Source organism: Semicossyphus pulcher, unplaced genomic scaffold, assembly GCF_022749685.1.
Source record: "Semicossyphus pulcher isolate SPU_LCO1_2020_fin unplaced genomic scaffold, fSemPul1.0.p SCAF_6, whole genome shotgun sequence".
Taxonomy (NCBI): Eukaryota; Metazoa; Chordata; class Actinopteri; order Labriformes; family Labridae; genus Semicossyphus; species Semicossyphus pulcher.
This window is the reverse complement of record NW_027211737.1, coordinates 19,078,376-19,105,163: the sequence shown is the minus strand read 5'-3', so window position 1 is coordinate 19,105,163 and position 26,788 is coordinate 19,078,376. Positions and strand designations below refer to the sequence as shown.

Genomic DNA, 26,788 nt, shown 5'->3' with positions numbered 1-26,788 from the left:
TGTGTGGGTGTGTGTGTGTGTGTGGGGCCAGTCCCTGCGCTTGTGTACTTTTTCTTTGTGCTGACTGAAATGCATAAAGCTGTCACTGGAGGTTTGGCCATGTCAATGAAAGGAACAATTGGAACATAATCGCTGTAATAATCACTATGAAAAAACTCCTAATGTGCTTCTTAGCGCCATTCACAGGCAGGACACACATATGCCCGCACACGCTCCATTAATGCTAATAGCGGGGATTAGATGTATACTTTGTGTAGCATGTAAATGTGTCTGTCATTACTGGGAGGGTGAAAACCTCCAATTGCAGCGTAATAACATGCTTCAGCTCAGCCAATCACAGGCTTTTGTTCGGATTGAGTCATCTACGTGCGAGCGTGTCTGAAGAGAGTGTGACAAGGAGACTCTCGGGTGTTTTGCTGCTATCTTTAGGAGCACTCCAATCTGAAGGATTACTGCTGCGGTCGTAGGAGGGAGCGTTTTACTTGACACCTACTGCTGTGCATTAAATCTGCCTTCTCTTTACACTTACTTAAGGGACTGTGCTGTAGACTTAATGCCTGATCATTACCAGCAGGGAGGGTGCAGAGCAGGAGGTAGGAAAGAGTTTTTGACCTGGATAATCAAAGCCTTTTGTTTTGCTAAATTGTGGCTTCAGGCTGAACACATAGTTTTGGAATTGCAGAATTAGTCTGAGTTTGGAATTCCTGCATGGAGCCAAATTTCCAAACTTTCCCACCCAACTTTCCCAGAAGATGCTTCTGCTGGCACGGACGCCAGCAGATCTGTGAAAGTGAAGCGTTGGCTCAGTTAGCACACGCTGAGTGATATTAGACATACTCACACACGCACACACACGCACACACACTTTTTTCAGCAGCGGTCCTGATCCAAGCGATCCACAAACTGTCCCACCTTGACACCCCCTCCTCCTCTTTCCATCCCCCCCTTCTCCTCCCTCCTTTCTCTCCCCTGCTGTGGGTCTCCTCAGGCGCATGAATGGAAGTCTTTATTCCCGGGAGAACTGGTGGGAAGAACGAGAGAACGAGAAACAGGGATGAGGAGGGGGGGGGTGGCAGTGAGGGAGGGAGGGAGGGAGGGAGGGAGGTCTGTGAGAGTAGCCACAAGATCAACACAGTGCCTCTTTTTTCCTCCTCCGTCGCTTTTCCCTCCTTTTTTCTGCACCCCCTTTCCACCCTCCCGCTCCTTCTTCCCCGTTTTAAGTGCTGTGGACACAAAGCCGTGTTAGTATTCATGGTGTTTGTTTGCAGAGGAGCTGTGTGTGTGTGTGTGTGTGTGTGTGCGTGTGTGTGTGTGTGTGCAGAGCTGTCAGAAACACAGATCACAGCGATGCAGCGCTCTGAATGGAGCTGGAGAGAGAGGGGGTGGGGGTGGGGGGTGGAGAGGATGGTAGTTCCCACAGGGGGAGAATGGTCAGCTCCAGAAAAGAGAAAAGAAGAGGAAGAAAAGGAGGGATGAGATGAGGAGAGGGGGGGGCAGCGCACAAGGCCACAGGGGCAGAGAGAGACGGCATGGTGTCAAAGCCAAGGAGAGTGTGTGTGTGTGTGTGTGTGTGTGTGTGTGTGTGTGTGTGTGTGTGTGTGTGTGTGTGTGTGTGACGAGGAGAGAGAGTGAGAAAAAGAGAGGATCATATCAATCATAAGGATTCAGAGGGAACTAGTTTTTAAGAGGTCCAGTCATCTCTCTTCTTGTTTTTCTACTGGTCCTCTTCTTCGCTCCCTCTCTGCCTCTCTCATTCTTTCACTAACCCCCTCCCCTCCCCTCCCTCCTCATTTCTCCCTCTCTCTCTCTCTCTCTCTCTCTCTCTCTCTCTCTCTCTCTCTCTCTCTCTCTCCCTCCCTCTGTCTCTCTCTCGTTCTCTTTGTGTGTCTGTCTGGACAGCTGCCCAGTTCCATACACAGGGAAAAATGAAACACTCTAACCACCGGGCGTGCAGCCAAATAAAAGGCTGCGAAAAACTATTTGAAGGGCAGCGTGTTTGTGTGTGCGTCTGTGTTTGCGTGCATGGAGTTTGTGTATATGTTTGCTGCTGTACATGTGTGTCTATGTGTGCTTAGGTTGTGAGATTTGGGTGTGCCTGTTTAGGGTGTTCTTTTCCCAGTATAATGGTGCAGCCAGGGTGCTCTCTCTGTGTGTGTGTGTGTGTGTGTGTGTGTGAGAGTTAAAGTTTATTCAACAGTGGAAAATGAGAGGCTGCAGGAGAGGAAAGGACAGGAGGGGCCGTCACATACCTCCCCTCACATCAAACTGGAGGAGCGAGGAGTAAAACGTTTTAATTTGAGCTCTTTTAAACAGCCAGCCGAGTGTGAACGTAACATCCAGACACACTCTCACATGTATTTGTCAGTAAATACATGCTGACTCATCTGCAAAGTGCCTTTCAGTTGCAGCACTTAGTCACATATTATCCATGACCTCCTCCGCCGCGTTCTGACCTTATCTGATGGTTACATCACCAGCTGAAAGGAATGTGCGGCTCCATATCTGCCTGCGTTCGGGCTGTCGGAGAGCCTATGTGTGACTGACTGAGACCAATCCATGTTGTTACAGTGCTCACCCAGAGGAAGACATCCTAGAAATGGTTGTTGACCTAGCCGTAGATCGCGACCCCTAACCCCTGAACACACACAGCCCGGAGAGCCTCGAGGGAGGGAGAGTGCATCAAACGGGCTGAGGACTAAACATGCTGCCGGTCTGGTTTGTGTTGGCCTTTCTCTTTATCTGAGTCTGATCAGAGGGGACTCGGAGGAGACGGACAGTGTGGAAAAGGCCGAAGCCTCGCAGCTCCTGCGCTTGTGGGTTTGCTCCAGAGGGTCAGAGTCCAAGCTGGTGCTGATTTCCTGAGCGCTGCCCCCTGCTGCAGCACAGGGAGAGTACAGCCCCTGTTCACACTGGGATCAACTCAACTTGACTCACCCTTCATGCAAACATGCTGCTCAGAGTGCTTCACAATACAGCAGACAATAAAGTAGGACAATAAAGTGTAAAACAAATAAAATGAGACAAATAAACACCAGATAGAAAACAGATTAAAACGAAAGCTCTTTAATTTCCGTTTATAAATACCAAGAGAGCTTGTCGTTTTGGTATCCAGAGGCAGCAACTTCCTACTCCGATTACTCACATGACATAACAGGATCAGGGCAGCGTATGTGTAACAGGCCAATATCAGATTCAATTTGGTAAGTACAACAATGTTTCTTCTGGCACTGATGCAACCGGGCATTGCAAAACATGCATGCGAGAAAAGTGCACAGTTTAAATCAAAATGAAATCATGTGCAAGTGTCAAACTGTGAGCGTGAACAAGGTGTTCCCTGTCTGGGTAAAGACGGGACAATAAGAGGTTATTTTCGTACTGTGTTGTCTGCAACAACAATAGGATTACCTCCATCTATTTATATTTGCTTGAGCACATATCAGACAGTGAATGTGTTTTCATGGAGTGTAAGAGGTAGAGAGGAGAGGGAAGTGGTAGAGGGGCGGAAGCTAAGAACAAAAAGCTGAACTGCTGCCAAACCACATCCAGAGAGGGGGGGCGGGGGGGGGGGCTCCATATTCCTGATTCTTTTTTTTTCTTTCTTCTATCTCTGGTAGGAAAAGGTGTCCATGCCCCCCTCTCTTTATTATCTCCCTGTGGTTTCTCGGTGGTTAGTGGGGAGGATATGTTTTATGTGTGTGTGTGTGTGTGTGTGTGTGTGCGTGTGTCTGTCTGACTCTAACCATCTCCCTCCTCCGTGCCCTCCTTTAACCTGAAACAGCAGGTACTCCAGGCCAGGTTAAATGAGAAAGCGTGTGTGTATCAGGTGTCTGTCATCTTATCCCTCTGTGGACTCCCAGGGTCTCATCTCCAGTGTCACCATGCATGCACACAAGCATTCACACTTGTATGTACACACACACATAGAAAACAGAAGAGGATACTGTAGCTGTGTGTGCAGGATATTTATTAGCACGTGCATTATGTGGCACTGTTAATGATTTACGCTGCTCAGTGTTTGCTTGCACGTGTGCAGAGTGTTGTCATCAAAGCGCCGAGTGAGTGTTGTGTTACTGGGCGTTCATGTGTGTTTTTTGAGGTTGTGAGTGTTGCATCTGGACGGTGTGAAAGTACAACATGAGTCTGACTGATGACGGGCGAGCAGAGAGGGAAACAAAAAGAGAGGTTGGTTAGAAATAGAGAGATAAGAAGAAATATATGATTAATTATTCTATGTGTAAGAATGTGTGTGTTAGCAAGGCGCTCATCCATCGCTGCTATAATTGGTTCCCTAACTGTGTTCGTACATTAGCATTTCGTGCAACAATCTATGTGAAGGCAGGATTTCACAAAGCCTTTGAAATTTGTACATTTACTGTATGCATGTGTGTGTGACTGTGTGTGTGTGTGTGTGTGTGTGTGCTTGCCTGTGTGTATATGCTGAGAGGCAGGCCTGTGGTTAGGTTACATCTCCCTGCAGCGCAGCAGAACAGTTTCTTGTTGCGTCATACTGAGTCTGTTAATAACAGGCTAAACCACAAAGGCCATCCGCTGCTCTATTTCTCATCTTCCAGCAGAATACTGATTATGCAGCAGTGATACGTTCAGCAGGGTAACATTTTATAATACAGTATTAGTATTGTTTTGCATTTCAATCTGACATGGACAAATAAACTGGGTACAGACGGATGAAAGATTTGTGGTGTCCAATGGAAATTTGTGGAGAAATCAGGACACATGTTCAGTTCAGGGGTTAACAGAATAACAATTGTAAACATAACAAAAATAAACAATAAACAATACAAAATAAAACACATATAATTGTTGGTACAGTGCAGTCAGGGACATGTCTGTGCTAGGCTTCTGTGTTTAATACTGTGTGCAGTCAGACACCCCAACTACATCCCCCAGCTCTCCCAGCATGCAACATCCTTGCCACAGGAATTTAATTGCTCTGTAAACAAGCCTTTTGTTTGTGGCGCACTGTTTGCTCATGCACACAAGATGTATTTAAAGCCTCAGTCCTGCTGTGAAAAGACAAGAATGTAATATCAGAGCGCAACAATTCACGGATTTAACATGTGCTGACAAATCTAAAGTGTGTGCAGCGCTGGATGCTGAGCTACATGTGTGTTATCTCTGTGAATATAGGTCGGTGTTATGAGGACAGGAAATCGAGTAGTCATCGTGTTGTGATCACATTATCATGTCGTTCGGCTTCCCTGCAGCTGCGTGAAGCCGCCTCTTGATTGGAGTTTGTGTGTCGTAACCAGACTTCGTTTTCTCTCTCGTCCACAGACTTACGAGCGCCAGTTCAGAATGCCTGAGCAGAAAGAGGGAGGCCTGCTGCAACTACTGGGAGATCACACTCCGCCCAAACACCAGCTCCGCAGCTCCCTCCTTCCTGCGCACACACTCTCACACACACAGCAAACACAGCACGCCCTCGCGCAACAATTCCAACATGCACACCAACACCAAATCAGTCCAGACTGGATCACGTCCACAGCACCTTCTGCGTCCCCGGCCAATCCTGCAGATTCTCAGACAGCCAGAGAGCTGGTCCAACCTTTCTCACGAACAGCCGCACGGAGCCCCTCGCCTCAGAGGTCTCTGACTCCAGACCTGCAGCTGCCGGTGGTTACAGACGCCAGTATTCTCAACCTGACCTCTCTCAGCAGGTACGCTTCCTTTTACTGTGTGATGGATGTTATCATGAGGCGAACATGAGCACAAGAAGAAGACAAATACCGCTCAATGTGATAACAACACATCTGTATTTATCTTCATGAACATGCCTATAATTAAGTGTTATAAAAATATGCATGAATAAGAGATTAACAGTTCTGGAAACATTGAATGAGAGTCCTCTGGTGAAATAGTAACTCTTCGTACTGGTCGTGATTTAAAGTATCAGCAAAACACCTCACACTCTTTTTCTCTCCATTAATTTCACTTGTCATCATTTTTTCTCTGTGTCTCTGTCTCCAGGGGGAGGGGTTTGCAAGAGGTCAGTGAACAGCTCTTTGGGAACATCAAGAGGAAGTACGGCAGGAAGGACTCCCAGAGGATGCTCAGTAATCCCCACAGTGCCGAAACACCTTGGGGAAGACAGCCAGAGAAAGGATCGGAGAGCCCGACTAACTCAGAGGAGAGGCAGAAGTACAGGCAAGAGGAGACGGCTGAGCGCTTCCACGAAGAAAGAGAGGAGAGGAGGAAAGAGGAACGAGAGAGGAGGAGAGGAGATGAAGAAGACAGAGGGATGCCCATGCTGACAGAGGAAGGGAAAGGAAGAAAGAGGCGGAGGAGGCCTTCCTTTGATGAGTCGTTTCCTGTAGAGGAGCAATCACAGCAGCGACAGGACGCGGCAGAGAAAAACCAGCCCGGACCGCCAGAACCCAAAGTAGCACATAAGATAGAGACTCACAAACATGATTCTCGACTCACGAGTCAGGCTGATGTCAGCAGAGAGAGGATAGAAAAAGCAGAAAAGGGTGATAAAAGAGAGAAAGGAGAAAGGGTGGAAAGGCCAGAAAGAGGAGAGATGGTTCCAAGCGGGTCTGATCCAGAGTCAAATCGAATGAAAAAGAACCCTGTTGGTCGTCCTAAGATCAGCACAGACGCCCTCAAACACAGAGAGCCCTCTCACAATCACATCAACAAACCCAATCTGAACATGAACCCCAGACTCCCCAGCCCAAACCCCAGCCCGAGCCCCAGGGCCAGCATCAGTCCAATCCCCAGTCCTAAACCAAGGCTTAACCTTAGCCCCAGTCCCAGTCCTCGACCCAGGGCGGCTCTGAGTCCGAGCCCCAGCCACAGCACCAGCTCCACAACCAGCTCCAGGCAAAGCAAGGCCAAGGACAGGTGGTCCTACCTGAAAGCTAAAAGCCATGCCAGTCTCACCCCACCCCAGAGAGACATCAGGGGGAGCCCCTCCACCTTAGCTGACCCCCCCTCAGCCTTCCCCATCACCCCCTCCAGCCCCCTCTACACCAACACGGACAGCCTGACCGTCCACACACCCATCAAGAGGAAACGAGGACGCCCCAAGAAACAGCCGCTCCTAACAGTGGAGACCATCCACGAGGGCACCTCCACGTCCCCTCCCAGCCCGCTGGCACAGGAAGCCTCTGCAGGGCTGATCCGCAGGAGGAAGACACACACGCTCAACACACTAGTGCAACTCACCTCCACTGCCACCAGCGTCAATGCTAACAGTCTGAAACTGAAGCGTGGCAGGGGTCTTTCCAGGCCAGTGAATAAGATGAAGATGGTGAAAATGCAGAGCATCCTGAATGAGATCCTTACAGGCTCCAGTCAGAACGGCACTCTGGCTCTGAAGTCATCCTCCGCCCCGGTTACCTCGGCGATGACCGCCATGGCATCCACCATCGAGGCTCGGCTGGGAAAGCAGATAAACGTCAGTAAGAGAGGAACCATCTACATCGGTAAGAAGAGGGGGCGTAAACCCAGAGCAGAAACCCAAGCCTCCAACCTTCCCAAAACCACTCGAGACAAGCCCCTGCTGTCTGTCTCCACATCTAGTCTCTATGAGAGCCCTGCAGTGCCTTCCTCCACCTCGTCTCCCAGCTCAACTGCTCCGTCCATAAGAGCCGGCCACTCTGATGCCACTATGCCCAGTTTGCAGCCCATCTCTGCCCTGCCCTCCAAGCCGATTGGCAGGGGCTTCCTCTCTGGGGGATGGAAACTTTCTCCTCCACGCCTCCTGGCTAATTCCCCGTCTCACCTGTCAGAGGGGGCGTCAGTGAAGGAGGCGACCCTGTCCCCCATCAGCGAGTCCCACAGTGAGGAGACTATTCCCAGTGACAGCGGGATCGGGACGGACAACAACAGCACCTCAGACCAAACTGAGAAGGGCCCCGCCTCCCGACGCAGGTGCGCTACACTGCTAATACACTTCTGTTCCTTGTACCTTTATTAAGGTCTTCCTTGTTTTATAATTCTTAAACTTTTTCGTGGTTTTAATGTGCTAACGTTTTGTGTTTGAACAGGTACTCATTCGACCTGTGTGGGTACGAGGCAGCCGAGGCAGCAGCCATAGAAGCATCAAACAGAGGCGGCAGAACACGCTGTGACCGGCAAGTAACTGCTGTTGACAACTTCCTGTCACAGCAGGAGAAGAAGCAAAAACATCATCGGCGGAAGAGGAAGTGCCTACAGAGTCGGGATCATCTTCACTTTCTCTCTGAACTGGAGGAGGTTAGAAGAACTATCATATATTCTTAGTTTCATCTTCTACAGAGTGTTCGGTGTTTTTTTCTAAGTGCTTCTCCTTTTTAACTTTCCCACAGGTCGTGTTGAAGCTCCAGCAGCTACGAGTGTCTCACAGACGATTCACCTGCTTCCCCCAGCACCCATATCCCTCAATTTTCCGCCTCAACTTCCACCATTACTACCCCGTTACCTACGACTCGTACTCCTGTGACTCCAGCTCATATCTGCGCAGGACTGCCGATCTGAAGGCTAAGCGGAGACGTGGCCGTCCAGCCAAAGCCAGTGAGCCAATCACATCCAAGCTGCCTTTTGTTCAAGGATACGGTTATCCGCTGGCCGGGGGAAATTACTATGCAGCACCGTATGCGATGCCTTACGCACCTCATCTGAGTCTGGGCTACTTTCCCCCTCCTCCCCCGTTTTACCTGCCCCATCACTCCCTAGGACCTGCACCTCCATCTCCCTTCATGAGGCCAGCCGTCCCCCCACCCAAGGCTTTCCACTCCAGTGGACACTCAAAACTCCAGCCGGGGGCCAAGCTCCGCAACGCCAGTGCCCCCCTCCAGGGGCCCTCTGTGAGAGAGGGCCTGGGGTCCTTGGGCAGCGGCAATGCAGGAAGTCTTGCAGGGGTTCGACTCCACAAGAGGAAGCACAAGCACAAACATAAGCACAAGGACGAACCCCTCCTTTCACTGCGGGACCGCCAGGAGCTGGGCGGGCTCTTCAGTGGAGCTAAGACAAATGCACGTCTCAGCATGTTGAGTGACAGGAGGGACCTGGCCAATCACAGCTCCTCAAAGCATCTGGAGAAGCAGAGGGGCAGCGGGAGAGCCTCGGGCCTGGGGTCCAGCTTAGGGATGTTTGAGTCGGACCAGCTGTCCACACACTCCCTCGCTGACGGTCAGTTCCTCTCCCGTCAGACCCGACAGCCAATTAACAGCTTCATGAGCAGCTACAGCAGCCAATCGCAGCGATCGGAGTCGGCGTCCGACCTCATTTTGGGGTCACGCGAGGACGAGTTAAGCGGGCGGAGCAGGAAGACGAGGCTCGCTGTGTTTGGAGATCAGGGCTTACTGTCGTTCCAAGCTGCCCGGCAGGAGCCAGGACAAGTGAACGAGTGCTCCAGTCCCTCCCTCACTGGTAAGAACCACCAACGTTACGATTACCAGTGCACGTTCGAAACCCTGACAGCAGGGACAGTTTTTCATGATGGTAAAATGTGTTTCTTACTTTGAGGATGTGTTGGAGGTTTGAGGTTGGACTGAATAACAGTTCACTTCTAGCTGGACTACCTGTAGCTCCCTCACAACTACCTCATCATTGCTTCTGATATAAAGCATCAAAGGTATTATCTGATAGTAACAGTAGCTTAACACAGCAATCGACATCATTAGAGCTCTAATTGAAAGAGAAAGGAGATCAGATGATGAAACACAAAGACAGGAGAAAAGCAGGAACGTGAACGTGTCACTAAAACAAAACTAAAACCGACAGTGACTTACGCTCTTCAGAGGAGATACATTAAAGCTAAAGATAAAATGTGGCTTTCTTTGAAGTCACCTGTGTGACCTCAGGTTTAGACAATGATCGTACCACGACGCTGCTGTGGCTCGCACGAGGCTTGCCGTGTTCACATCCGGAGCTGTGAGGGAACACTGGATGTGCAAATAACAAATAAGCACAAGATGCTACACTTGTGATTTACTGTGTAACATCTTGATGTTACAGGCCGTGTATAATCCCACCAAGGTTGCAGAACTGTTAACAGAGCTGAATCAGGAGAAAAAACTAATTGGTGTCCAATATATTATTCTGTTCCCTGGTGATAACGGGCCTGTTATTTGCTGCTGTAGGGATGTATAATCACATATTTAGTCAAAGTTAATAGGGTTTTCCCCGTGTAAAAGCATACTCATCAATGTGATTCCTATTTATAGATGTGCTATGTGCAGCACTATCAGGACTTAAAGCAGACAAAGGCAGGGGAGCCCCACATCCTCACTCCCAGACTGATGTGTATTTTGGTACATTCTGTATTCTGCTGTCTTTGAGCACATCTGGCTGGGGATAGAGAGAACGTAATGCATGGATGGAGACGACTATAATTCACCAATCTCTCCTTCCTCCCCTCCCTCCCTCCTCTCCTGCCAATGCCTTTGCCAGAGATATATTATTCACACAGTGTGATTTATTTTCTACAGACACGCCGTAAAAGGCCCTTGCCTGTGTTAAAAGAGCTGGCTGGCAGCCAGGGGTTTAATGACTGGGGCCTAGTCCAGTGGCGGGGAGGAGAAGCCAGGGGCTCAGTTAGAATACACCCCCCACCCCAGGGGAACCAGGACGGATGACTCATATACACGCTACCCCCCCCACACACTTTACACACAACCTCCCCCCTCTATGTTATCCCTCCTGTGTTGTTATGCCTCTTCTACCTCCCCTGTCCTCACCTTTTCTCCTTCTGCTGCTTCTGCACTTCTTGCCCTCGCTGTCCTTTTTACGCCTCTTTCTCCCACAATACCCACATCCCATTGCGACTTCCCCTTGTTTCTCCACCTCTTCCTCCCCCTCCTCCTCCTCCTCCTCCTATCTCTCTTTCCTCCTTTCCTTTCTCTTTCAGTTTCCCCTCCCCCTCATTCCCCCCATTACCCTCTCCTTCCCCCTTTCCCCCTGCCCCTCCTCTAGCATGACTTACTGCCTCACTTCACAGCTTTAGCCCAATTAAAACACAGGCGCGTGTACATACGCATGCATGCAGCACAGGCATAGAGTCATACTAATACACACACATACACATACACACAGCAGATAGATTTATTTATTTAGATCCCCTTTAGGCACTACCAAGGTAGCAACTACTCATCCTGAGGGCCACACATGTTTACAAGGCATTTAAATGTACGACAAATATTCTATTAACACAAAATATTAACAGGGTAAATAATAATATCTCAGGTGCAAAATTGTCTATAAATGTAACAAAATATGAAAAATATGCCTTCATAGAGTTAGTCTCATTTTTTATGTGTGCGCGTGTGTGCGTGTTCCTTCACTAATCAGCAGGTATCACGCACTTCCGCACAAAGCAGGTCATCTACTGAATAAGTGATAAAAAAAAAAAAATCTTTGTGTCACATGACCTGTTCAAACTTTCATGCAGAGAAACACTCTCACCAAATAACATACATCTCGGATCACTCCATCCTGTAGGAAGCCTGGTATTGGCCGCTGCAGGGGCGGCAGATAAGTGATCATGTCTCTGTGTGTAGTAGTGACTTCCTACTCCACAGAGAAACAGGTCCTCGGTGCTATACGGCCCCTCACACTGCTGAAGGTCACCGGTTTTATGTTCCGTGTATGCAGCTCATAAATTTCTGCTACTTTGTAGTAGAGTGTGTGCGTGTGTGTGTGTGCGAGAGAGAGAGAGAGAGGGAGCTGAGCGCGTGCACACTTCTGTGCAGCTCATAAACTACTGCTACTTAGTGCTTTCTGCATTAGACTAATTTCACTGTCTGCCCTGAATTCGTGAGCAACAATAGGCAGAGATGAGCGGCTGAGTTTAAATGGAGGGCGGTCAGGCCTCTCTTTATCTCTCCTTACTCTTAGTTCATTATCAAACCCTTTAACATTGAGCTCCACACTCTGTATCTGCTTGTTGCAAAATGTTAAAACCTCTATAAAGCATTAGCGAGTTTAACTCAAGATGTTTTACGAAACTAAGTAAATATTCTCTCATGTGCATCTTTTAAACATGAACCTGCAACCCAGTCCTCCATATTTGTTAGAAGTCAGAGCCGATCTGGTTTAATGCAGGCTAGCGTTGGAGCACCTGCTACATTGTATCAGCAGCGTTCTGCAGGAAAAGAAGAAAGGAGATGGTTGGGGAATCCAGCGATAGGAGTAATATCTCAAGAAAAAGACACCGAACATGTTGTGTGCGCGCTGCTCGGGGACTGGTGTCTGATTGTGCTTTTCCTCCATTTTGGCTGTGGCTCCGTCTGAGCGTCGGGAACAGTGCCCAGGCAGAGAGGAGGGGGGGTGGGGGGGGGGGAGCTGAGAAATGGGGCAGAGATGGGAAACAAAAAGAATGACAGAGACGGACCAAGAGCAGGAAGCGGTTTCTGAAATAGAGACGGAAATGAAATGGTGCAGCGTTACAAGTTTAATTGAAAATTACAGAGTCGCGTATTGCGAAAGAATCGAATGGAAAAGAGAGAGTGATGAAGAAGGAGGGAAAGAGAAATGATAGAACAGCGTGTAAAGGGCAAACTGCCCAGTTCGCCAGTGTGAAGGAAACAATATGGCTCCAGTTTCTTCTGCTCAGCCATTCTGAACTGCTGAATTCATTATTCGTGCATGTTGTGCATGTGCGTGTCTGCACATGTTGTGTTTGTCTATTTGTGTCTGTGTGTGCATGTGGATAAATGTGTCAATATGTGTGTTTGTATTTGTGTGTGTGTGTGTGTTTGGCTCTTTGGCAGCCTGTGCTCCAGATGCACAGGGTTGTTTTTGTGTAGCGACATATTAAATGGTTGAAGGAGACATTTCTGTGGGTTTCCTGCTCACAGAATGGGATCTCCTCCTCTCCCCTCTCCTCGCTGCTCTCTAGTAGACAATTACAGGATAGGATCTGCTCTCCTGGCTCAGCTGGGCTTTCAAAGGCTTACATGAATATGTCAAAATTAGCAGGAAGCTCTTGTAGCAAGAAAGAGACAGTCTCTTCATGAGCTAAACTGGCATGATGTCTTTCCTGGCCTTTCCAAGGCTGCTCAATTTGATTGACGCTCTAGAACAAAAGCTCCATGCTCTTTATAGAACCTTAATTTACCTTGAGGTGTCTCTCCTCACTCATGTTTTCTCTCTTATCTCCCAGGTGTTCCCGGTAAGCGGAGGTACAAGCGACGCGAGGTGGAGCAGATCCAAAAGGACGTGAGGAGGATGCATTCTTTGAACTTTGAGCATGTGCAGAAGATCCTCCGTGCCAAGCGCCTGCAGCGACAAGCCAAAACAGGAAACAACGTCATCAAAAGACGGCCCGGAAGGCCCCGAAAACAACCCCTGGAGGAGTCAGAGCTGACCAGCAGGAGGGAGGAAGACCGGGCTGATGGTCGGGGTTTGGACATGTTGGCCGGTAGGAGAGGTGATGGTCGGACTCTTGGGATGCCGGTCCTGGAGAGGTGCGACGACCTGCCAGGAAGGCAGAGCCTCAGGCCGAGCTTGACCCCCGAGCCGCTGGAGTTTCAAAATCACGACTCCATCTCAGCAACGATCGAGACTGTGGTGCATCAAGCGCGATCTGTGCCTCCGCCGGCTAGAGCCGGGAAACGCAGAGGCAGGGGCCACAGCAGGGATGAGTTATGGGCTCCCTCTAGTCTATAGACCGGCAGGAGGGAGCGACTCGGTGACTGAAGGAGAGCTGTTATTGGAGTCTGTGCTGTGTCAGATGCAGTGCCCTTAATTCTGGGACTCCTTGGTGCACTTTGACTTGTTTCTCCTCTGGTTTGAGGACTACAGCGGAGGAGCAGGAGGAGGGAGCACTTCCTGTGCCCTCTCTCTGTTTGCTAAACCCAGACATGAGCCTTTCAAGGATTCATTGGACCTTCATTTACAATGGCACTATATGGTACTATTTGATACTGAATCTGATGCTATAAAGTGTGTGGTACTTATGATAGTTTAGGACATTATGTGATTCTTTATGTATCTGATACAGTGACGTGTATGGTACTTTATGATACTGTATCTGAATGTGGCTTTAGCCATATATTTACCAGCAAGGGGAGGGGGATGGTTAATATTAAACTGTGCAGCTCTGCTTATTTTTGCCTTTCTGAGGAAGCTTGTCAAAGACATGTGGGATAAAACAGCAGTAAATAAGCCACCTTACTCCCTTACTTCTCTTCCCTGTTCTCTGCCCCAGATGTACCTTTCTCTCTCCGAGGAGTAACCCCCTGCTTTCTTCTCACCCCTGCTCCCCCTTCCCAATTCCTTAGCCCTCCCTGGTGCGTGCCGCTCAACTTCATCTCCCTCTCTACTCTCATCTTCTCCCAATCATGTTTTACATCCACCAGTGCTTCTGCTCCTCCCTCTAACTCCCCCATGTCTCCTTTATTTCTCCCTCCCTGCTCGGGCCTGTCCTGAGTCGTGACATCAAGGCAATATGGTGGATGAAACTGTCCCAGACTGTACATAGAAACAAAGTCCACTGTCGCCTGCCTTGTTCAATGAGAAACCAGCTCATAGACATGTACTGGCTCACAGTATATCAATAGAATTGTTGTACCATAGACAATGAAAGTTGTGTATTGTTTTATAACCAAAAACAGACATGGGTGCGACTCAAGACAAGTTTGTTTTCAGACAGAAAGAACCACATATAATCATTCATACCCTCATTATCGTGTGTATACGCAGGGGGCATTGCATACAGGAGGAATATCAGGTGTGTTTTTGGTAAACCTTAAAATTGGTTTAATGCACTATGAAAAAACCATGCATCAATCAAATGCAGCACTTACATGCTTGTTCCAGCCTTATGTTTTGGCCTTGATGGTGTGGATATCCATTCCAGAGAGCATGCATTATTTTAATCAATTTGTATATGCAGGCTGCGCAGCCAAAAGCGTCAAACCGAAGCCCAGGTTCTGAGTCCTGATTGGACGGTTCAGTTAAAGAGGGCTCACAGTCAGTGTTCTGAAAAACAAATCCCATACTTTCTACTTAACCTGTTTTTATTTAAAAGTTAATCCAGTATTTAGATTAGAAACCAAAGTCTCAGTATTCAGTGTGAGGATGTTTTATTTAAAAGAATCAGAGTCAGACAAACTCTCCGTCATGTTGGCACTAAAGTGAAGCATTCCCACGTGCACTCTAGAATGTAGCCATCTTGGATTTTACGTGTCAATATGTTCAGCCTTTGTTAAGCTCTTTCTACAATGTACGTGGCTTTGGGTAGTGGTTGGTATTTTCTCAAACAAGTATTCAGAATATAAGCAATGGATCAGTGTTTCTCTGTTTTGTTCCAGGAGACTCTTTGTCTTCTTTGGCTTGGGTGGGATTCTCAGTTGCAGCAGTTCAACTTGTGCCTTATGTTTCTTTCTCTCACCAATTACATTTGACCCGAGAAATATTAAAGAGGCAAAGAGTGCCGCAGAAATTGACCCAAAATATTCACGATTGTGCAAATGAGTCATGTGTCTTATCATCAGAACCCTGACACTGCCTGTGTCCCTTCACAGCTTCCATAGTCAGCATCCTCTGTCACCAGGCACCTCCTCTGTCTCCTCGTATTCTGGCCCATATCTTTATAACAAAACCAGAAGGGCTGGACTGATGGAGACTATATGATACATGTTAAATCCACATCATGTACTGGCCTCCGTGCTGCCTAAAAGCAGTGTTGGAGACAGAAAGGTCAACCATATCAGATGCGTTTCTGTCCGCAGATATTGATCATACTCAATGTCCTAGATACAATTAAAGTCATTCACTCTGCCCAGTATTTCAACAGTTATTTACAACATACTGTTACGGTTATGTACTCGGCAGAGGAGGAGCAGAGGAGGTCGTCTGGAAACCCCGTTCTCGTACATTGTTGTTTGCTATGCATCAGGCCACGCCTGGCAATGACCTTAAAAGGAATTTCTGTTCTGGGTCCACCCTTCGACAAAGAGAAATAAGTGGTCTTATTTACTGAATAAAATGAATTCATGTAACGCGAATTGTGAATAATACCAGTAATAATTTGTAATAAGTTGTGCAGAAAGTGACTATCATTTCATGAAAACTATAGTTACTGCAGCTCTATGCAGTACAGCCTTAACCAGATGTAAAACTACAGTATTGAAGTGTTTGTTGTAAATAGTGTTAGTTTGTCCATCCTGCATGGATACCGGTTGGGCTCTGCTACGCTGGGACTGTCTCCTAAAACCACAGTAGACCTCGTCTCTTCACGACGACTGCGCAAGACCCAAGAAAACATGCAGAAATTACTTTCTAAATTGATTTCCTATTGGAGAAAGTCACAGCGCCAACACAGAATGATAAAACTATTTCCTTTTCACACCATTAAAGCTTTTGGAGGATACAAACCCCTCTGTAGTGTACCCGACCAAAAATAGGAATCCCTGCTGACTTGCAGCTTTTCTGCCTGCAGCCAGTTGCAGTAGCATAAAGAGTAAGCAGGAGGGTTGTGTGTATGTTCTCAGAGGAAATAGCCAAAAATACACGCGTCCTAACGTTAGTGTGCTTAACCTTGCTTTGCTGGATGACTTTGGTTGGGTCTGCAGTCTGTTGTGGTGAAGACGAGGTCTACGTACGTGGTCTGACTACATGCTTGGCAGCTTACTCCTCCATTCTGTGGTCAGTCAGCGGTCTCTGGTGTAAGAGTTAAAGACCCCAGGTGTTGTCCGTCCTGTCTGTCTCTCCTACCAGCCAATGCTCCGGTGCCTTCTAACACTGACAAGTATTGTCCTAATCCAGAGCTTTCACTCGACACAGACACTGCAGAGGGGATGTGGCTGTGATTGGGGTTAGAGGTCACTGTTGTTGTGTTGTAGTTAGCATCGGTGGCTACAGGAGGCCCCTAAGCACTGATGTAAGGGTCTTTTTACGTTGTCTTTGGTCTAAGCATCAAGGACAACGCAGCAGTGTTTGACCTGAAATCAGTGTTCAGGGTGTTTTTAATGTAGTCCACATTTAACAGCTACTAGGATGGGATATAATGGCACCTAAATATTAATCACCCCCCTGTCCCCTCTGTAGCCTTCTGTGATGAGTGTACTACACATGGAGTGAGGGGTCACATGAGACAGAGCCTCATTAATGTACATGTCGTCATCCTCACAGCATACGTTACAGTTCTAAGCTATAATGTTATTCAAAGCTGAAGCAGATAAAGCATCGAGAAAACCAATAAATGTACTTCTTCAGAGCACAAAGTGAGCTCTTCTAACAGTGTGGGCATATTTTAGTTTGTATACATAGTGTATTTGAACCTTTTCTAGAGTGGGTTTCCTTTATTTGCATGCTCAACTTGATTGTATGCATAAATATTTTAGACAAGCCGAAAGTTGAATTTCAATTGAATTTGGAGCAAGACTTGTACATTGTTTGATATGTTTCTTTTTGTAATGAATTTTTTAATTCATGAAGCATTTTTGTACATTGTATGAATATTAAAAACTGCAAATATTTGACATATAGAGTAAATACTAGATGCGCATGCATATGCATATATCCTTCACAGTATGTATGTGTAAATGTACACATATATTTTGTATTTGCATTTGCTGGCATACAGATATATGTCTTAAGCACATATATACATGCAATATATATGTATATCCATGTCCGCTGGCATGCTTTTGGTCATGTTTATCTCTCATGATCTTGTAGGTTCTTTTTTTTTTGTTTTTGTTTTTTTATTTCTCTTTCCTCAGAGAGAAAAGCTCATTCTTTTGCTACCCTTCTGTTGGCTGGCAGCGTTGAGCACTTATTAAAAAGAACTACAGTTGAAGTTGTTCATGTTATCCATTGTGTGAAATAATAAATGACTTTATTGACAGCTGATGGTGGCATGTATTTTCTTCTGTATGATCATTCTGATCTAAAAACTGCTTTGTCACGTACAGGGAGAACTGATTCGTTGCGACTGTGCATGCATAAGTGTGTGTGTTTTTGTGTGTGTGTTAGATAAGTGGGTGCAGCATGCATGTGAATCTATGCGAGACAAGATGACAGGAGGCTTTGCTGCACTGTCAGTGCAGAATGTCAGTTGGTCTCAGTGAATGAGTACTATGTGTTCCCTCGATGCGGTTAAAAGAGAGGGAATCCTCTCATCAGATTATGCTACAGCCTCACTCAGTCACACACACACACACACACACACACACACACACACACACACACACACACACACACACACACACACACACACACACATACCTACACACTCTTACTCTCATACTTGTTCATTAGCCAAGCCTACATCTCTAAATCCTGCCCGCACTAGCCCATCAGTGTCAGTTCAAGGTGGGCTGGGCTGCAGGCTGCGCTCCCATTGGCCAGAGCTGAGTGGGAAGTGCCCTACTATTGGCTGCTGCCAACTAGTAAAATTCTTCTGTTACCATGGTTGCAGGGTGAGCTGCCCAAATGTGTCTCTGTGTATCGAGTGGTGCTGATGGAACTGTTGGCATCCCTGGTGTTATACTGAAAAAAATCCCTCCTCTGATGGAAGTCAGAGCTGCAGAAACGCTGCACCCAAATCACTCCGCACTGATGCCTGTAAATGAGCCCACATGGCCCCGCTCCACCTCCAGCACCACAGAGAGGATGAGACAGATGATCATCGTGAAACAGCACGGCAAAACACACCCTGCATGAGGGATGCACTGTGGAGCCAGAGAAGCAGGATCATCAGTCTGAGGTGCAATGTGGATTTTCTCACCATGTTTAATGTCATAATTTAGTTTCCTTTAAGAGACTGTGGTCCACTGCACAAGCTACAGGTACAAGAAAATATACACTATTACTAAAGAGATGTCAGGGGAAGGTGATTAAATTATCAGTAGTTACATGTGTGTTAAAAGTGAGGGCCTGTACTAGTAATTACAGAGGAATTTCACCCTTCAGTTCTTTATATTTGTGAGCATTTCCCCCCCAAAAAATTGCAATGGCATTTTCAATGTCAAGGTAAATGGACAAATGATTCCACATGTTCAGTAGGTGGAGCCCCCATGCTTTGACCTCTTTCTTGTTGCCCACAAAATATTTTCAAAACTTTTCTATATTATTGTGAAATCTTATAAATCATATTCCATCTGACATCTGCACATGGTAGCAATATTTCTCATAGAAGTGCAAAACAAAAGGAAACCAATATTTGCAGGATTGAATGTGTTATGATATCTGGAGCTACAGACTGTAATGTAAATGCTGTGGTGGAGGTTTGTACATGAGGGAGGACAGGGCTTATAAATCGTGGGGCTCAGCTGGGGTCTGAAGGTTTACAGTTTCCAAACTTAAACAAGTTCCTCTTTAAGGAAAATGTTCCAAAAAAATTTGGGAGGATCCTTCCCACCAATCCCCCGAGGACCTGTCTCCTGTGGTATGCAGGATTTAGGATTTAGGGAAACTGAATGTGTGCATCTAAAAACTATGCATGTTCCAAGTTGACCATTAATATCACTCAGACAGATCGAGCCGATATATGATATAAAAAAAATTCGTCCGGACTTTTAAGAGAAAGCATACTGAGGTGGCTATGTGTGCTCAGTTTTGTTTGCTGCGGTTGATTGTTTTAGGACTATGATGTGTACCTCTCCTTATAAAGGTAAAGAACCTGTACACAGAAGGCATTGACTAATATTGACAAAGTTTCCAGGTTACAGGTGGCTTGTCTCCTGATACAGACTCATACCCATATCCACAAGAACTATTTGTGTTCAATCATAATAGTTCAATAGAATTGTCATTTAGATTAATAGATTATTAACTGAAAAAAAGTTTCACTTCTTTACGTTTTTGTTATTTTGTGGCTGTAGCAGCGCGTGATAGAAACACTCACCTGTGAGATCACTTCCTGTCCCCCAGTAGACTCTGTTGTGTTGCATGCTATGCAAGAAGGCCTCTTTGGAGATGTAAAGCGCTTGTTTTATTTGGAGGATCTTTACCAAAAAAACGTGAGTGTTGTCAGTTACCATTACATGACACTAAAGGGAGAATCAACACAGTACGTAATGTAGCTAACGTTAGCAAGGTTGTTGTTAGCTAAAGTTGCAGTTTCAAAGATAACACAAGCTCTCCTCTTCTCAACTCTCCTGTAACCCTAGCTGACATCACAGCATATCTTAGCAAACTAATTAAGTTAAATATGTGTTGGTAAATATCTGAGCCACAAACAGCTACATTTGACAAAATGTGTCTTAAATCAGAATACTCCGCTTTAAATCACGTCATATCTCCTGTTAAAAGATGCACTAGAAAGACTAGAGTTGATGAGCATCTGACAGGCTAATACAGTCTGTCTGTTTGCTTTGCTTTCCTGGTCTTGCCAGTCTTTGTAGGGAGGAAATAAGCAACAAAATTGGTCAAGTAGCCACCGATAAGAGGCAACAAGAGACAGGCATAGTAAGGTACAGACAAATAACCACAGTACAACAACAACAACAGCAACAACAATGAGCTTTGAAGTGTATTATAGATGTAGTGGGCAGTCTTCTGTGATCATACTCTCAAATAATTGATTCTTTCTCCGTCCTGTCCCCTTCATACCCTGAGTAAAATGGTGTTTTACCACATTTTCTGTCCTGGTACCACATTCTGGATAACAGAAGGACAAGTTAGTGGAAACAACCAGAGAGCACTCGGTCTTTGGACTTGCCTAACTTGTTCTGCCAAATTTTGCTGACGAAGTACTTTAGCTCATGTCCTATCAACATCTGCACCACAACTGTCTGAAAAGCTGTAAACAATCATAATGGTTTGTGTTGACTTTTGGCAGTTTATCTCCATATCTCTGCCATGGCTTTAGGAAGTCTACATAAGGGTCTATGCAACACCACCTTTCCTGTAATGTTGGTATTTGGAGTAAGACAAGTATCCTTTTCCTTTTGCTGCAGAATCCCATATATTTACTTAAAATATGAATTTAGCTCTTGAAAGCCTTTGGTGTGACTGCTTTATTCCTTACTCTTAAAAGAGACAGTACTTATCCTGCAACAGTTTTGAAACAGTTCTGTCACTAACTATTTACAATCTCCTTGATTAAAATTTGAGGCAGCATGCATGAGTAAGAGCCAGTGAATATCAGAGACTGTTTGAGGCTCGTCCACAGACCACAAACACATCACACAGAGCCATAAATTTACAACAGATCGTCCTGCAGTCCGGCCAACTAACCAGGACGCCTGCCATCTAACCAAGCATCCCCTCCATTTATCTTTGTCGCTGTTTTCACAGGATGACTATTGCTTGTGTTTATGAAGATGGATAGAGCGGGTAACATCTAAGCACACCTCCCTCCCCCCCTTCTCTCTCTCTTTTTCTCCTAGGCACAGTGAAGCCGTGTTTGGAGACACCATCTGGTGGTGAAATGTGTCAGTGCAGCTCTAACCCCTCCTGTCACATCCACAGCACAGAGAGCATGACCACTCACTGTCGTGAAAGCAGCACATGTGACAGGTACACAGATGCTTTTTTTTCAGTCTAAGATGAAGAAGATGATTTTTTTTATGGATTTTGATTGATTAAAAATGTGAACTTTGACCTTTTAACCAGTCAAACCTGCACAGCTCAGTGCTGTTTTCATGGCTCCACTCGAAAGATGAGTGCAGGAATTATTGCAGCTGAAAGTTGCTCATGTCTGTGTCTTTGTGTGGCGCATATAAAAAAAAAAAACCCCACCAGAGATATAACACAGTGTGTTCTGCATGGAGCCGGCCACTGTTGCCACGGTGACAGTGTGACTCATGGCAGTTTGATTTGGATTTAGAGCGGGGCTGTGTTTTGTGAGTGTGATTTCTGTGTGTGTGTGTGTGTGCATAAGAATGTGTGAAATATGTCTACCTGTATATAAATAAAGAGGTGTGTGTATTATAGGATTATATTGGTGTGATGGTGGGATGAGAAAGGAAAAAGAAAACAGAGAGGGAGAATCTCCTCGGCTGTAGTGGAGCGTAATTGTCCGACCCTCTCATGTCTGCTCGGTCACAGTTAGAGCCTTTGTTAGCAGATTGGCTCTGCCTTAGTCTTATTAATGATGCCAACACTTAGGTAATGTGCCTTTTTGATGAGAGTAGGCCACTTAATCTCTCTATTCAGGCTCCACACACACACACACACTCACTCTGTCTTTCTTTCACACACACACACCTCCCCCTCAATCCTCCTAATAAGCTGTCTCTCTGTCTCCTGTAATTTGGCAGACGAGTCTATTATATGATACAGTCATATTTTATTAATGGACCCCCGTAGCGAACACACACACCCCTTGGTGGAGGAGATTATGTGACGCACAGGGAGCGTGTCTCTGTGTTAAAAATGATTTCAGCTCCTCGCTTCGTTTTCCTCTGCCGTGTTGTTAGCGTCGGGCTGAACCACAGGCATTCCTGCTGAAGTTGGCACCGTTCCTCCACACTTCATTACACTTCCATCAGCTCGGTGATAGCATGGAACAGAGCGGCTTCAAAAGGCCCAAAACAGCAAAATAAAAGGCAGCATCCAATTATTGAGTTAAACATTCAGTGGAAATATTCTTCTTGTCTCCGTGTCTCTCTCTGTCTCTCTCTCTCTGCCTCAGTGTTGTGCAGATAATTCATCCCATATGTTTCAGCAGTGCCAGGCCTTTCAAGCTCTGTGCTGAAGCAACCCCTCCAAACTGCTCAAACACTATGACTGCTCCAGTGATATATAACCCAAGCAATTAAGTAAAGTATTTACATATCTGCTGTCATGTTATACAGTGTGTCTACTTTGCTAAATCCATCTATAGGTGATGCCATGCTAGCAGCTCTGTTGCACACAGGCTAAGCTTTAAGCTAAATGTTCAGAACGTCATGATGTATTGCTTTGATGTGGTGATAAACCAAAGTGCTGGATGACTTTAAAAGTTGACCTGATGTTGCTTTTAGATGAAAAGTTACTCACTAAAGTAAAAACATTTATCCTGAGGGGAACATGAATGTCTGTACTGCGTTTTCACGGCACTCTGTCCAACAGCTGTCAAATGTGAACCTCATGGTGCAGCTAGAAAAAGAAGAAAAGTCAGGAGATCACCAAAGTCGCGAGGATCCATCCTCTGGATCCTCATGAATTCCTGGACAAATTGTCATGATGATTCCTGTTCTGTTTTTTTAAACGCTTCAGTCTGGACCGTAGCGGTGGACTAACCAACAGCCCAACAGATTGCCGTCCCCAGAGCCATGCTGCTAGTTTGGCTAAAAACATTCAAAGAGGAAGCAGCAAACTGTATGTTTCCATCGAAATTCATCATGCACAATGTTGCTGCATGAATTTATTATTGATATATAATGCACAGAATTTTAAGCTTTGATTGTTACCTGCAGGTGTAATTATGCCCGCAGTTTTCATTTCATGTCCAAAATTAAGAAACTGTTAAAGCCTCTGTGCAAATCAATATCATCTTCTGTAGATTATTAAAAACATTTGCCAGTAAAAGACATTATTCACTAAAGTCACACAATCATGATACAGAACAATGTTATGTTTCCACTGCAATATAACACGCTGTACGCTGAGAGGGGCTTTAAGGACTCACTGTGAGTGCGTGTGCATCAAACCGACCCCTGTAATCTGCAGTTTCACATGAGCTTGAGTCTTCTCTCGTTGTCTGGTCTTGTTGGAACAGATGGATGGATAAACTTCTTTATCACACTGTTAAACTTTCTTCTGTGCCTGCGGTGACTTGTCTTCGTCGGGTTCGACAACAAGGAAATGTTATCTGATTGTTTTTGCTCGGGGGAAACGTTCAGAACGGAAACAAAGATAAAAGTATTTCTCCTGCAGCACCTGAAATATAATCCGAGCCAATCGTCACATCTGTGAACATATGCGCCTTCATGCACATGCCTGCGTGTGTGCATTTGGTTTGTGCGTGCACGTAATGAAGCAGAGTGAAGCTTTGAGCTGTCAGGTACACTTACAGGTTTGACACTGTGTGACGTTCAAGAGAAACACGCTGAGAACAAACGACGGATCAGAGTCGGCAGCCTGAAACTGAGTGGCTGCTCATTAGACGCATTTTGACAATATTTGGTTATGTGACAGCGTATAGAAATATTCTCAGGCAGTCATTAGATTAAAACACCTGTGCAGGTGCTTTAGTGTGTCAACAGAAGTGTGTGTGAGAAGGAGGCTCAGGACCCCCCAGGCTGCTTTGAGAGAGGGAAGATTTGACAGATGATTTATGTTGTGAGGAAAAAAACCTGCTTTGCATAAATTTAAGATCGTTTTTTTAAATATTTGTGATGAATGCCAAGTGTTTGCAAAATTTCTGGCCCTTAGGCTCAAAGAAATTATGAGTAATGATAAAGAAAGATAAAGAAACAAAAGCAGAATCGGTGTGGCTGTCAAAGCTCAACATTTGGTCCTTTAAAGGTGGGACATGTAGTCTTTGGGCTAATACAGAGAGCAGTAGGCGCAGTCTGACCTCTGCTGACCCCTGCGTGGACCCTGAGGGTTCTTTCTGTTTGTTTCTCTGCTTCACTTCCCTCATAAGCACATTACATAACCGCGTTATTATTTTTCCATCCCCTGCCTGTCTCTGTCTGACTGACATAACGGGGGGAACACGGATCCAACAAGGAGATCATAATGACTTTCTCTTCTCTTTTTATGCGTCTTTTTGTCACCGCATGTCTGTCTTTGTCTCTCTCTGTCTTCTTTTCCAAACTCTCTCTCTCTCTCTCTCTCTCTCTCCCTCTCTCTCTCTCTGCATCACCACGAGTTGCTTCGCTTCTGCACCCAATGTGCTACGCTGCCTTTCCATTAGTTCATTTCCCCCCTGCTTGCGCGTTTGTTGCGCGTGTGCGCTGTACGAGTGTGTGCGTGTCCCTGCGTGCATGCATGTGCACATGTGCGTGCGTCTCCTGAGCCTCAGAACAGTATTATTGTAAACATATCATTTGATGGGGAGAGCGGTTCAGGTTGTTGGCCGGCTGCCCTGCTTTCATTTGGAACAGAGCTGCCAACATCTGGACTGTGTCAACACTCACCGACACTGTTTGTGTGTATGTGTGTGAGTGTGTGTGTGTGTGTGTGTGTGTGTGTGTGTATGTGTGAGTGCATGCTTTGGGGTCCCTGCTTCGGCCCCAGAGCTGTCAGCCATTGGATGGGGAACAGATTTGCTCAGATTAATCAAAGGTGTAGCATTAATAAAACGAGCTCTACTTCTCCGTGCCTCGAGGCGGCCATTTTTAGAGACTGGGAGAGCAGACTCGCAGTCACACGCAGGCCATGAACAGGTACAAGAAGGATGTACAAACTAGGATGGACTTGAAGCTGAAATAGTCACACAATTGTGAACACTTGAAAGGTGAAAACGACTTTCCCTTGTTTGCGGTTTGTTCATCGTTCACGCTCTGTAACGCTGAATAATAGGACGTTGTTCCCTTTGGACACGACGCTGAATTTGATACTTTACTTAATATAAGAGAAACTCAGATCCAAATCTGTGGCCACCCAGCGCGAGAAACCCACAAATCCAGCAGAGACACATAAAACATGCGTCATTTATATGGTGAGAAATGTGCAGGAACCTCCTTCATTAAGTTATTTAAACTCAGGTCAGGATGTGCAGCCTTCTGTGATTCAGGACTCATGAAACCTGCTGAGTGCGACTACAGCTACCTCTTTAATTTATGTGACAGCAGATGTAGTGAAATAATTGCTCTGCACCGCTCTGGTGTGAGTGAGTGTGTGTGTGTGTGTGTGTGTGCACGCGATAAGCTAGAAAGAAACCGAGAGAAGAAACTACATTAACTGTAGGCTTGTTATTTTAACATTTCCCCTCCATAACTCTCACAGTAAAGTTCCAACTGTTATTGTGAAAAGTTGAGGCTAAAGTTTCCTTCCTTTTGTGGCGAGTAACTCCATCTTAAAACGCACATATACACACACACACACACACACACACATCATACAAGAGCTTTATATAATCATGTGGTTTTTAAACCATGAGACAAACGCTTTGCTCTCTGCAAAACATTAAATCCCAAACTTTATCTCTGACACCAGTTTCTTTATTTTCATGTTCAGGCATTTGTGCATGTGTGTGCGTGCTCGATGCATGTGAGTAAATCTGTGTGTGTAATACAAACACTGCTGTGAGAGGGGCTAATAATCCCCCCTGCAGCTGAGGCTTAAATCTCCGTCCAGCCTCCAGCAGCAGTCGGGGCTGTCTTCTCCGGCCGGCCATCTGATCCGGCCTCGCTGGGCTGCGGAGATGTGAGCGTGGAAGTGGTGTCTTATGGGTAGTGCGGTCTGAGATGTATTTGGGTTGGCTGGCTGAGGGATGAAGCCTGTTTGCCTACTGGGGCCGAAGACTCTGCAGGGGGGCCCTTCCTAATCTGCTGCACCATCCGACAGCTTAATTAGTGTTTCACTGCTGCACTCACATACAGTCTGCACACACACACACACACACACACTGGGGCATAGCTTGTTAGTCTAATAAAGAGCCATTAGAAGGTTAAATGTGGGTCTCATTAAAGATTAGTCATTTAGTAGCATGCATAATAAGACTCTCTTGTGAAAACTGCTCATATAGCTGTGAAAGTGGAGAACACAGTCAAATCGTGCGACGCTAATGTAGCATAGCATAGCCTGGGATTTGGCCCGCCTCCCGCTGAGGAAACAAACACCAAGGGGAATGGATACAGTCACTTCCAGTCTGTATCTATAGGCTTAAATGTCATTACACGTCGGTGCCTTTATGTTGTGGGAGCGCTCTACACACTGTAAATTGTTTGAGATGATTTTGAAGTGCCGTGATCCGAGGGGCTTAAAGAGAAAAGCCTCGAGCAGGATAATCTGT

The 26,788-nt window shown here is 46.1% G+C and overlaps 1 protein-coding gene across 2 annotated transcripts in view; it reads left to right on the top strand.

Moving 5' to 3' along the window:
• setbp1 (SET binding protein 1) overlaps nt 1-15,579 on the top strand; it is a 33,787-nt gene extending 18,208 nt beyond the window's left edge. For both annotated transcript variants that reach the window (XM_069682686.1, XM_069682687.1), the window contains 5 exons: nt 5,296-5,678; nt 5,989-7,896; nt 8,013-8,220; nt 8,313-9,375; nt 13,109-15,579. In XM_069682686.1, coding sequence (XP_069538787.1) covers nt 5,296-5,678; nt 5,989-7,896; nt 8,013-8,220; nt 8,313-9,375; nt 13,109-13,614 — 4,068 coding nt within the window. In that variant the 3' untranslated portion in view covers nt 13,615-15,579. The remainder of the gene's footprint in view (nt 1-5,295; nt 5,679-5,988; nt 7,897-8,012; nt 8,221-8,312; nt 9,376-13,108) is intronic.
• Nucleotides 15,580-26,788: the final 11,209 nt, after the last annotated feature.